This window comes from Solea solea, chromosome 3, assembly GCF_958295425.1.
Source record: "Solea solea chromosome 3, fSolSol10.1, whole genome shotgun sequence".
In the NCBI taxonomy this organism is placed as follows: domain Eukaryota; kingdom Metazoa; phylum Chordata; class Actinopteri; order Pleuronectiformes; family Soleidae; genus Solea; species Solea solea.
In genome coordinates, this window is record NC_081136.1 from 5,011,776 (window position 1) to 5,024,595 (window position 12,820).

Below are 12,820 nucleotides of genomic sequence, written 5' to 3' on the forward strand. Positions count from 1 at the left end.
TTTCTTTATAAATGTACTGTTTTTACAGTAATTGTAAGAGTTTAAACCGTTTTGTAAAATTCATTTTCACAAGAAACAAGATATTACATCTTGAGTCGATTTAAATATTATAAAGTGATGTTTTAGAGCCATTTCGACAGTTTAAAACACTTTTAAAAAGCCAATTGCTACACTCATCGTTACCAACATGTAATATAAAAAAATTATTCTCTCGCATATTTAATAAACATGAATAAAAAGTATTAATTTAACCAGATTAGGTTAACGCGAATCCAGCCCGCGGAACCTTCTTTTTCCGTCCATCGAACACGAACAGCTTTCCTGTGAGCACTTCCGGTTTTAGCGTTAGGTGCAGCAGTGGCTGCATGTGTTTTGTATTTATCTCCTAATTTACATGTAAATAAGCGAGTTATTTGTGCTCAAACGCACAGTATAGTTTGTTTATTTCACCAAATAACGACTCGGAGAAGCTCAGTGATGAATTTCGTCTTTCGAAAGGTGAGAATTATAATTTTTTTTGCTAAATGTTTGTGTTTGTTCGAACACAGAGGTCAAACTTTAGCGTCCACACTTTCTGCTACTTTAGTTGTATTATAGTTTGTGATTATCCAGCGGCTTCAAATTATTAATGTTAACGTATTTATTATAAGGTTTTAATATATTTTATTGCAAAGCATTCATTGCTTGTTACTGGGCTTCAATTGATTTAACCAAGTTCCTGTCAGTTTTACTGCAGAAATGTCGAGAAAATTAAAGGTTAATTCTATTCTATGTTCAACAATGATATCCAAGATTTCCTACTGTGAAATAAGTATTAAGAATTCATTATTGTAGGCAACAAAAACATTTAATAAGTGTGTATTTCTGCCCTCCTTGTCAAGTCATTTGTCAAATAATTAGTGATGGGAATCGCCAGATACACAACGATGCGATGTTATCACGATATCATGATATATGAGTATCATGATATCATGAGTCATGATACGATATTATCACAATATTGTGAGAGTGAGCACTTGGCACCATCTAGTGGACTGAAATGTTTTTTTTACGCTAATCAACTAAAAGTTAATTTGTAAAAAATTATATGCTAAAAAAAAATACAGTTTTGAAACTTGGTGTCTGATAATATCGCGATATTTCACTATCAAGCCAAGAATTGTATGGTACAATTTTTTGTCAAAGTCCAAGAGGATACCCTACTGCATATTTATTTATTTTTTTTAAAAACTTTTAATGGATTTTTTACTGGCCCTACCCATTAATTTTAATATTTCGCACAATAATAATAATAATATTAATAACAATAACAATAAAGAATTAAATCGATATACATATGTAGATATTGTTTGTAAATTTGCTCTATTGTAACCAAAGCAACTTATATAAATACAACATTTTGACATTGTTCCCTCTGTGTTTAGTTGCAGGCGTCTTTCACACAGCAGGCGTTTGTGTTCAGCCAAACACTTCCTGTATGCAGGTGAGTCTCTCTAAAGCTCACAGAAGCACCGAGTTGAAGGTTGTTGCGAGTAATGATGGCGATAAGGATAAGCAGTAACACCTGGCTAGAGTTTGTACTGTTGTTGTTTTCTGATGTTGTCTTTATTATTAATTATTATGTATATGGTTCACGGTCTCACTTGTAAAAGAGCTTTTAATCTGTGAATTCCTTGCAAAATAAAGATTAAATAACACATTTTCAATGCCACAAAATGGATCCTGCATCCTCCCCTGTGGAGACAATAGCGAATATTTAATTTAACAATATAATAACGTGATAAATTGTCTCTTTTTGTGCTGTTTGATTTAAAAGGGCAGCACCTTCAGTCCAGTGTCCCGCGTGGGGTACGTACATACAAACACACACTCCTTTGCTTGTCAGTATTTGTTGCACAGTTGTGTGTTAAATGTATCTCGCACATGCACACATTTGTGTGTTCACGATGAGTGTGTTGATGGACAGTTATTGTTGTGTGTTTTTTTTCAGGTGCAGCTTTTGTAAATGAAAGGCAACATCACAGTATGCCAACTCACGAGATTGGCAGGTGGAAACATCTGATGAAGAAGAGAGTGGTAAGACTCCGACACCTGAGTGGGTGTGTGTGTTTTGACGTGTTCAGGACCTTTTCTTGTATAATGCCGTGTTGCATTTACATCCAAAGCCAAAGTAAATTAGGTTAGCCATTATTAGCATGGCATTATCATATATTTTTTACAAACACCGTAGCAACATGCATACAGTTTAAAATGAAACGGTACAATGTGTTTGACTACTTTTACTGTTCAGGAACACGCTCCATGACCTTGGAAATGACTACTACTAATGCAAAATAAATATTGACCTTGTCAGGACCAGTCAAAATGAATGGAAATCAATGCAGTGTCCTTGAAACTCGTACAACCACACCACTTAGAACCTTCACTGCTTGGGCGTGTCCGAAACAAATGGTCTAAAATCTCGATGACATGTTTGTTTTGTTCGGTTGTTTTTTTCAGCAAAAGAAAAAGAAAGATCGGTTTCAGATGAAACCGATCGTCGCAGCGACGGACTCTGCTTACGGAACTCTGAACGTGCAAGTGTCTGGTTACGACATGACGCTGGTGGAGCACTACACCCAATACATCCACAACCTGTGCAACCAACTCGGCATCAACGTCGGATTGTGGTGAGGAGAATAAAGATGTTGTTCCTGCTTTTTATTAAATGTTGTCAATAATGTTTAGGGATTTATATGCGACCCAGTGATTATTACCTTTTAAAAAAAAAAAGTAACAACCTTTTTATTATTGTTTGTCGTCCCACACACAGCTACGCTTTGCCAACCAAAACCATGGAGGTCATGCTGATGCAAGAGAAGGGCACTAAGATGTACGTCGATGCCGTACTAAAGACGCACGAGAGAGTCGTCCAGGTAAAACGTGTTTTTACTTATTTCTCATATATATGTTAGTTTCTTAAGAAAAAAAACAAATATTCTTTTTATATTTCATGCGTTTGCACAGCTGATAAGCCTGGACACGACGTTATGTCCTGTACTCATGGACGTCGTTTTGAAGAATCAACCGGAGGGAGTTAAACTTTCTGTGAAAGAGGTGAGTTAGCCTGATGTTTTGTTTTTCCTCATGTTTTTTTATTTTTTGATTAAAGGTTGAGAGAATGAAATGTATTTAAATAGTTTTGCTTTTAAAATGAAAATTGTTACTTCCATAGTCGAATACTGTGTTCACACCAGACACGATATTTTTTTGCATCGCCCATCGTATCAATCGCAGCACGGGATCATTTTATACATTTTGTGACGTGATGGGGAGCGATTGACGCAAGTCGGATGTTTCCGGTTATTTCTTTTCACCGTCAACCAAAGTATTGTTTGGTTGTCATTTGGTCATTTGGTCATTTTTTCCATTACTTCATAGTACCTCCTCAATGTGGGCGGGGTCGTCATAGCACGGCTGCACAAAACTGCCGTGACGTCGTTCTATACGCGACATAATTGCACAAACTAATGACTTGTAAAGCTGTTGTTTTCCGTGTAACTGAATCATTAGAATCAGTTCCTTAAAAAAGATAAGTTCAGTACTTCCTGCATGACCGGAACTGGAATACAACGGAATGGGTTGTGATTCGGCTCACGATCGCCGGCTTTCAGCCGTGCTGTCGCTAAATACACCAGGTTTGACACATTTCCTTTGCTAAATGTTGGAGATTCAATTTTTAAGTCTTTTTAACTGATCTACAGTTCGGCACTGTTCGCTTTGATTCTCGTGTCGGACATCTCGCTCATGACACTCTCTAACCAATCAGTGTCCAGCAGTCTTATGACGTCACATTTTAGTATCGGCTCAGCTCGCTTGGAACCTTTGCCTAAAAACCCCCAGGTACCAGGTACTATCACTAATGGAAAAGCAAAAAAAGAGAGTTGAGTCGAGCCGAGTCGTGCTAGAACTGTATAATGGAAAAGCGCCATTAGTATATATTGACTGTAAATATTATCTAGATTGTAACTCACTTGTGATTTTTCACTTCCCAGTTCACAGAGGCGGATTTCAAAGACCGTTTCAAGGAGCGTCCAGAGATGCGGGAGTTGATGTCTCAAATTAACTACTAAAATGTGAGAAGAGTTTCAAACTTCACTTCCCAAAAGGAAACATGACGCAGATGTTTAAATGTCAGTATCAAGGCCGACCATTTTGTTTATTTATTCCCCAGCGTTCCTCAGGTGAATACTGTACTGTACAGCAGACGATCATCTGCATAGACAGTGTCTATCTGAATTGTCTAGTTTTCTTTAATTTAAAATGTTAAAACATGAACACTTCTTTTTGAAAATCCCAATAAAATGCACATTGCCACATATTTGTTTTCACTCAAAGTGCGCCTTTTTGTTTTTCAAAGAATCACAAAAAGATGATTAAAAAAAAAAGTATATTACATAATAAAGTGGTAGTTAAGGGAATGTTTCACATAGGCATTGTATTGGCGTTTTGTCCGGAAATCAGGTCCCAGGGTGGGAACATCCCAAAACGTTGCCTTTGCGTCTTCTTGCGCTGGCATTCACCATCCCCGTCTTCATCATACTCTTGTGTTTTGGAAATTGTTCGGCAGCAACTACTTTCAATGAAAAGTAACTACAGGAATGTCAGGCTGAATAGATGCTGAACTGTAAAATAAGGGGAGGAGAGTACAAAAAGTACATTCACAGACACAAATTTTGCTTGAATAAACAAATGAGTGATTTTTCCACACGCGGTTATCTATACATCCACATCCACAGCTTGTACTACCAAATTCATGCCACACAGTTTAGGTTAGCAAATGTACTGTATTTTAATAATATAATATTTGCATTAATTTGTAGCACAATGACAAAATGGCGTAATTTCAGTTCAGTCTTATCTTTTCAATATATTTCATTGCTGCATTGTTGCAACATAAAACCCATTAGTACTTAAATCTTAGCAAATGTTTCTAACAGCATCGAGTCCATGGTGTTTAACGGCGTGAAATGTAGCTCAAATGTCTCAAAGCAAATTCCACTTTGCATGTTGTCCAGCAGGGGTCACTCTAAATGATCATATTGTTATTGAGAAATGAGTCCCAACTTTTTGGACTGTATTTAACTGTGTCTAACAAATTTTATCACCATTCTGAGACGCGTTTAACACATTAAGTGACACACTTTGTAGCCAGGGCTGTGTCAAAGGATGCTGGGTCCCTCAACGAAAAGGGGACCCCGCGGGGGCATACATCAAAAAGCAAGCTATTTGTAAACACATGATACTGAACAACAAATCGCAAGCATAGGATATCTGCTGTTACTGCACATTTCTCTGGTTTCTAAAATTCTGAACAATTTGAAAGCATAGGAAAATGTTGGCAGGTGCTGTTATGTCCTGTACAAAGCAATTGGAGAATTTTATATTTTTACTGTGGATTTGTGGGGGCCTGCTCAGTTCGGGTGGCTCCCCAGGCTTTGCTTTACCTCTTACCTCCTATCCAGGTGACTTTTCTCACCTGGATACATTTTTAAAATGCTCTTCCAGTCAATCACAGGCCCAAACCCTTTTGTTTTAATCTACCAACTAACACATTTACCCTGTTGGCTCGTTAGCAGAACACCAGATTTCCTCCAATTTAGATTTGCTAACAAATTAGTTACTCTTTAAGTACTGCCCTGTCACCATCTTAGCGATAGCTACAACTCACACCAACACCATGACAGGAATATCTTTACCATAACTCCAAATGTTCAGATCTAAACACGTCTATCTGGAAAATAATGTGACATAGCCACACACATCAGTATGACCAAATTGAATGCAGATTGTTCACAACAAACAAGACATTGCTAAAAGTCGAGCACTCCAACCGTGCAGCTTAATGAATTTGTAACTCTTATTTTTGCATGAAATGTAAACTTTATTTGCCAGAACCAAAAAGAAATACACACTATTTATGCTATGCAGCTAAATTTAAGAAGGTGTGGTTTAAAAATCATTGACAATACTCCCAGTTTGATGTAACTTAACTTGATATGACCGTTCAGACATTCAGCATTCATAACAATAACACACCGCATTATACCTTTAAATCACATCTCATTGTACAGCATTCTTGTGCAAGGCTCGCCACATTCAAAACGATGCTAACTCGCTGATACCCTGTGTTCACGCATCGATGTAAACCTCTTTTATTCTTCTCCATCTTTATCTTTTCACAGCTACAAACTTCTCTACTTTCACTTCTCTACCCAACACTCTTCTCTCTTTACCTTTCACTTCATCCCTGCTCTACCTAACTTCACTAACACCTTATTTTGAAAATTAAAAAAAGCAAATACATCAATGGTGCCTCAACTGTTCAATATTAAATACCTAAATAGTAAATTATATTTTGAAAATACATTTAAATTGTTTTACCAATTCATTGTGAAGTCAGTTATATTTAATGATTTTTTTGTTTTAATAAAAACATTTTTTAAGCTAGAACACTCATGAAGTGTCAATTTAGCTTGTTAGCTCATGTTAGCAGAGCAGTTTAAGTTGGCCAAAGTGATTCAACTGAGTAGAGGCTTTGTTTGTAATATGCTTTTCATTTATTTTGTTGGCTAACTGATGGGTATTAGCCAAATCCAGCATGCTAAAATGGTCTAATGGCCACTCACAGGCCCAAACCCCTTTTTTTTTTTTTTTAAGTTAGCACCTAACAATAGCTTGTTATCAGAACACCAAATTGACAGAACTTCAAAAAGGCTGTAGTTACAAAGTGCTCTTAATTTAGTTTGCGTGCGAACAACTGAGGCTGGGTTCTTAAGTATTACTAGCTAAATCCAGTAGGCTAGAGCTCGATTAGCTTTTTAGCTAGCATGCAAGGTAGCATTCCAGACCTTGTTAATTTATGTTAAGTGCAGAATTACACATTTTACTTTTGTTTTTACTATTATTTATCCCTGTTATTGTTTTAATGATAATTTGTTTAATATTGAACACTTTAGGACTTCCATATAAAACTAGAGCGACTGCTTATTATTATTCAGATGAGCATTGTCAATTCCCGATTTGACTTAAATCAGAGATTATCACTGATCCTGCTCTTGGTGCCATTAGTACAAGTGACAACATGTTACCAAACAAACAAAAAAGGCAGATAATGATTTTGTGACCGTGTTTGTCATGATTTGGAAACTCTCTAAATATAAACTTTACAAGCAGTGACCACAACACATCTGCTCAAATACAACACAGTAATAAAACATAATATGTTATACCAGTTAATACAGTGAAATGAGTATTGATTTTTTTTCTTTTTTTTGTTCTTTCATGTTGTAAATAACCACCCAAAGTTGAAACTGCGAAACATAAATGAAACATGAAATACAAAATAATTGATATCTGCTCTGCTTAACATTTAAAGAAGCACAGACAATATTTTTTTTTTCCATCCCATCGATTTGTCTCCAGTTAGTAAAACAAACTCAGGAATACGTAAAAACAACAATACATATGCATTAAATAAATTAATCAATTTAAAAACAAAACAAAAAAAACAGAGTCAAAAATACATATTTACAACCTAATAAATGAAAAAAAACCAAACAGTCTTCTCCTTAAGGGACAACAACAACTCTTGTTTGAATTTTAATTGACTGTTAGCTTTATATGCTGAATACCTTCACAATATCTGCCTCTGCCATTTTGTCAGTAGCCACACCCATGTATTGGTTTTAATTAGGTATTCACCATAAATACATACAGTATATAAATATTTGTTTTCTTAACTAGGTTTATACTTTGCAGCATTTACTAAGTTGATATGTACTCGGCACATGGAAATCCAAATTCTGACATCATTTGTGACTGATATGTTGATATATTATGTGCCAGTGGCTACAGAAGAAAATGCTAAGCAATGCAAATGTCTGGTGGTGACATAGATCAGGATTTAGGAGCTACTCACTCCGGCAAATAACATGATTTAACTTGAGCTTCGACCAGGAGCATCTCGAGCGTCATTTATTTATTTTCTTTTTTTTTAATGTTTTTGATCTTTACAAGTACGGAATTGACACTCAATATAGAGACAAACTAGCACACAGTTGCTAACATGAGTCAATCGTCTACTGAAAGTAAATAGAGAAAATTAAAATGGGTCACTTGGTCACATCTAAATTCACAAGTTGCTATTTATAAAAAGCACTTCAAATCAAAAAATAGAGAAAATTAAAGTAAAACTAGGACTGCAACAAACGATTATTTTTACGATTAATCGAGTGCTTGTTTGGTCCATAAAATGTCAGAAAACATTGAAAAAATTACCAAACGAATGGACCACAAACCAAAATTAGTTGGTTTTAATAATTTCTTTGTTAAAACGAGCAAAGAAACCAGAAAATATTCACAATTAAGCAACTGAAAAAGCAGAAAGCTAGTTATAATTATAAATAAAAAAACACTCAAATTTATTAATCGGCTATCAAAAAGAGTTGACGATTAATTTAGTTATTGATTAATTGAAGAATATTTGCAGCCCCAATGGAAATGCTTGCTTAAATCTGAAAACAAAAACCTGTCTTTTGGTTTGTAGATATAACACAGCTCTTGACTGGAATTCACTCAGTGGCTATTTTTGCGATCGTTTTAACAAAGACCATTACCCACAGGTCATAGCAGTTGGTACATCTGCCTCACTTTTTCCTGACAAAATGCTCTCAGTTCAGGTCCCAGTCTCTAATCCAGTGGGCTTAAAGTTAAGGAGTGCAGCTACCGCTTCACTTAGGGGTCTGGCTGTCATGTCAATAATCAGTCTGAAAACATCAGTACAAAGGTGTAGAAACTGTCTTGAGTTGGTGTTGCAGCAAAATATGCTAAGATGCTAACCTTTGCCGTGGCTAAATCCTCAAATATAAAACGGTACAAGTTCAAATTTAGGTATTTAAAGTCGTGTTTCCACCAAGTGGTACGGTTTAGTTTTAGTTTTTAATTTTTTTCCGTTTCCATTAGGAATACTACCAAAATATCCAGCCCCAATCGTGCCATTTTTTTGGCACCACTCACCTTTGGGTACCGGAGTAAAATAGTATAGTACGGTGAGGCTGGAGCTAGACCGGCTCCACCCACGAAAGTCAGCTGACTTGGCGATCGGTGTAAATTTACCGTTCCGAACTGTACCAAACTGAACCGAACCATGATGGAAACACGGTATATGGGTGCGACCATTCCTTTGACAGCATAATGATAATGTTTGTGTGGCCTACGTGAACTTGGCATTTTATGCAAATAAACATGTTCGTCGTCTGCAAATTGCTAAACTGCGCCACACATGTTCAGGCATTAAAGGTCTATTACATGATTTAGTTGCATAAAGACTGCTTGCAAAGTTGTACAGTATAGTTGGTCAAACAATTTTTTTTTTTTTCCAACAATGAACACTGTGTAGCTAGCATTTATTTCTTCTCCTGAAATGCCTCAAATTTCTGTGCCGCTCCACCGCGCACGCACTCTAGAAATTCAGCGCCCAGAATGTCAGCATCTTAACAAAACCACCCTGTCTTTTCACAATTAAAGAGCTCTTTAGTTGATTTGTTGGGAGGATATGTTACAGTGCAGAGTTTCTCCTACAGACATAAATGCATAGGATACAAATCAGTCCAACACAACGATAAACAGCAAGCAATACAAAAAGAAAAGCGGATCACAGGGACTGCGATCGAAGTAAAAGTCTTAGTCGTTGGCACTGGGTTTTAGAAAGTGAAAGGATTAATTGTTATACACGGTTGGTTAATTATTATTTTTTTTATCCTATATCTATAACGGGCCAAAACAAATTCACAGACATTCTGAACACGGGAGTAAATTTAAATAAATGTAATAATAAAAGTATCAACGATCTCTTTAAAAGCGAGTTGACACGTGTGTGTGTGTGTGTGTGTGTGTGTGTGTGTGTGTGTGTGTGTGTGTGTGTGTGCTGGCGTCTGTTTTATTTTTTTTTGGGGGGGGGGGGGGTTAACACAGAGTCTGCTAAGGCGTCATTATGGGGAAAAGAGAGACACAGTGTTTTAAAGAGTAGTTATTAGTTTAGTTTTAACAGTCTTGCTATAGCTAATATGATGGTGCGTGGCGGGAATGGCATAGTCAGTGGATTTTGATGTGTACTTGACCTCAACACTTATTTCCACCTTTTATTTTTTTATCTATTTAAAATTCCAAAAGCCTTCTTTGAAAGGAAAACCACACATTGGTTATTTTCTGTGCAACAAATGAAATGGCAATAATAATACTAAAAAAAACCAAGGGTTAAAGCAATGATAATATTTGTCTCTTACTTTGTCACGTAATGCGACACGTTCACTCTAAATATAACACTGGATATATTCTCTCAAAATATACTTTTATATTCTCCAATGCAGTCCAACGCAGATGAATGGGTGAAACTGGACGACAGTGAAGATTAGCTGTGGAACGCAGGTATAATATATTATTTCTGCCGTATTGTATTTAATATATTATATGTGTATTTACATGTATAAGCAGATTTCCAGTCCCCTTTATTTAAAGGAAAAACACTTAGGGGGAAGGAGTGTCCATGGTGTAACTGCTGTAACATTTCCAGCTAAATGTTTTCTTTAAATAACTCTTGCAATGGCTATAAGCTAAACAGCTAAAGGCAAATATTGGCTTCTCCTATGAAAATTTACTTTAAATATCTTCCTCTAAAATACATTTGCTCCATGAACAGATATAATTATCTACGCCAGAGTAAAGGGAATGCGTACAGAACGGCTAGCCAAGAAATATATAGCAACTTTTCTTGTCAATTTTGTTCCATATACACAATATGGCAACGTGATGACGGTAATGTTTTCTAAACGATATGGGTTTGGGTTTAAAGGAAAAGCTAAACATTTGGGGAAATATGCCCCGACATGCATGTTGTTTTTCTCATTGTTTGCTAAAGTGCAGCTAAATGCAGAGACAGGAAACAGCCTGACTCGATCAAAAGTTCTACAATTAACACAACACACCTATTATTTTATACGTACAAAAAGCAAATTATAACAAAACACAGGCTGGCCGTTAACCACGGCTCCAGTGCTAAAGCTAGCCTCCTGCTAGCTTGAGTTTAGCTGATTTGCATATTTCCCTAAATACTGAACTTTTCCTTTGTCATTTACTAACACACCTAAACAAATACGTAGCAATATGCTAAAGGGGTTGGTAGAAATGAGTGTGAGATATTAGCTTTACTCACCTAAACCTAAAAACTTTGCGTTTGTGTTGTTTTGCCTGTCTTATTATGACGTTTTAATTTCAAAGAAAAGAAAAACTGCTGAATCATGTTAGTCGTGGTTGTAAATACACCTCTAAATTTGCTTACCCGTCAGCTTTTTTGTGTGACATTTTTCTTACAAGGGTAAAACTTTTGCCATTTCATTGTTGTTTTGTTGTTTTGTATCAAACGGGTGGTCGTCGTTCTCACTGTAACAGCCTCGACACACAAACACACTCATGCTTAAACACGTCGTCACAGTAGGAACAGTGTTTACAGAGCCCACTGGCTGTGAACTGAGCGTTTAAATCGGACTCACACTCTCTTTTTCTCTCAAACACAAACTGTCAAATCCATTTTCAGATTTCTTCTTCTATTGTCTTATTTTTAATTTTTTTTTATCCCCATTGCGTCTTCCCGTCTTCCTTCAGCTTGGGAAGAGGCCGCATCGCTACAATCTGATTGGTTGGTCCGTAGGTAGGTGGCTACCTCCTGTGTGTTTCTGTGCTGTGGTGTGTGTTAGTGCAGGGAGGAGGTGTGTATATATGTGTGTGTGTGTGTGTGTGTGAGAGAAGTGGGGGTGTAACAGGGTTGGTCAGAAAATGGTCGCTTGGTTGATCAGAGTGCCAGGAGTGAAGAAATCAAGTTGAAAAGGTCAGGGCTGGGGGGGTCACGACCTCACACCTTCTTAGGGGGCGGGGCCAACTTGATGATCTCATCTTCAGAGGGTTGGCGGATGATGTCTTTAGCGTAAAGAGACAAAGAAAAAAAAAGAGAAAGTCATCAGAAAACGGTACATTGATTTGTCTAATTTATAATATGTATGAAGCTGTATAAAAACAAATAACTAAAAGAAAAGAAACATGATTATAAGATCATTTTTGTTTATTATCGCACTTAGTTCCCAAAGAATCTGGCTTTAAATGGGCAGTTTCATACATGTAGTGGATGCTTCTGTTGACTAATCATTACAACAGCAATTCATGTACATACAGTATTTTTCTATGCTGACTAAATACCTAGAGTTGGTTTGTATAAGTAACAATGCTTTTCTGTATAACATACAATTTTCTGTTTAGCCACTGGAGGGCAGGTGTGTACAGTACTTGAGCTGAAAGACCAGGAAGCAAGTTCTTCCACATCAAATGTTCAGTAACAATTTATTTGTATTTTATTTTATTTTTTGGGATATTTTGGTTTTTTTTTTGCCTTTATTAGATAGGACAGTAATGGCGCTTTTCCATTATACAGTTCTGTCTTGGTTTTTTATGCTTTTCCATTAGTGATAGTACTTGGAGCTTTTTTTAGTACCTGCTCTGCCAAGGTTCCAAGCGAGCTGAGCCAATACGAAAATGTGACGTCAACAGACTGCCAGCCACTGATTGGTCAGAGAGTGAATTAAAAAGACTTAAAACTCCTGAAAAGTCTCCAACATTTAGCAAAGGAAATGACTAAAATCTCAATATTTAGCAGAGGAGTCTGGTGTATTTAGCTGGCGATCGTGAGCCAAATCACAACCTGTTCAGTGGTATTTCAGTTCAGTGACGGTCA

The 12,820-nt window shown here is 36.5% G+C and overlaps 2 protein-coding genes across 2 annotated transcripts in view; one reads left to right on the forward strand and one right to left on the reverse strand.

The window, feature by feature from the left end:
* Nucleotides 1–333: 333 nt before the first annotated feature.
* On the forward strand, nt 334–4,360 carry mrpl48 (mitochondrial ribosomal protein L48). The gene is made up of 8 exons (XM_058625408.1): nt 334–498; nt 1,425–1,483; nt 1,817–1,848; nt 1,991–2,076; nt 2,500–2,669; nt 2,813–2,915; nt 3,007–3,096; nt 4,035–4,360. The coding sequence occupies exons 1-8, from the start codon at nt 478–480 to the stop codon at nt 4,110–4,112; spliced, it is 639 nt and encodes a 212-aa protein (XP_058481391.1). The 5' UTR covers nt 334–477; the 3' UTR covers nt 4,113–4,360.
* A 5,635-nt stretch (nt 4,361–9,995) lies between these two features.
* Nucleotides 9,996–12,820, reverse strand: part of LOC131456840 (astrocytic phosphoprotein PEA-15) — a 40,335-nt gene continuing 37,510 nt past the window's right edge. Inside the window, exon 4 of the mRNA XM_058625495.1 lies at nt 9,996–12,012. Within this exon, the coding sequence (XP_058481478.1) occupies nt 11,948–12,012 (65 nt within the window). The 3' untranslated portion in view covers nt 9,996–11,947. The remainder of the gene's footprint in view (nt 12,013–12,820) is intronic.

Bases quoted from the DNA above. Each gene is read 5' to 3' on its own strand.
- mrpl48 (XM_058625408.1), top strand. From the start codon at position 478: ATGAATTTCGTCTTTCGAAAG. The intron at 499-1,424 runs GTGAGAATTATA...CTCTGTGTTTAG, and splicing joins TGAATTTCGTCTTTCGAAAG to TTGCAGGCGTCTTTCACACA. The intron at 3,097-4,034 runs GTGAGTTAGCCT...TTCACTTCCCAG, and splicing joins TTAAACTTTCTGTGAAAGAG to TTCACAGAGGCGGATTTCAA.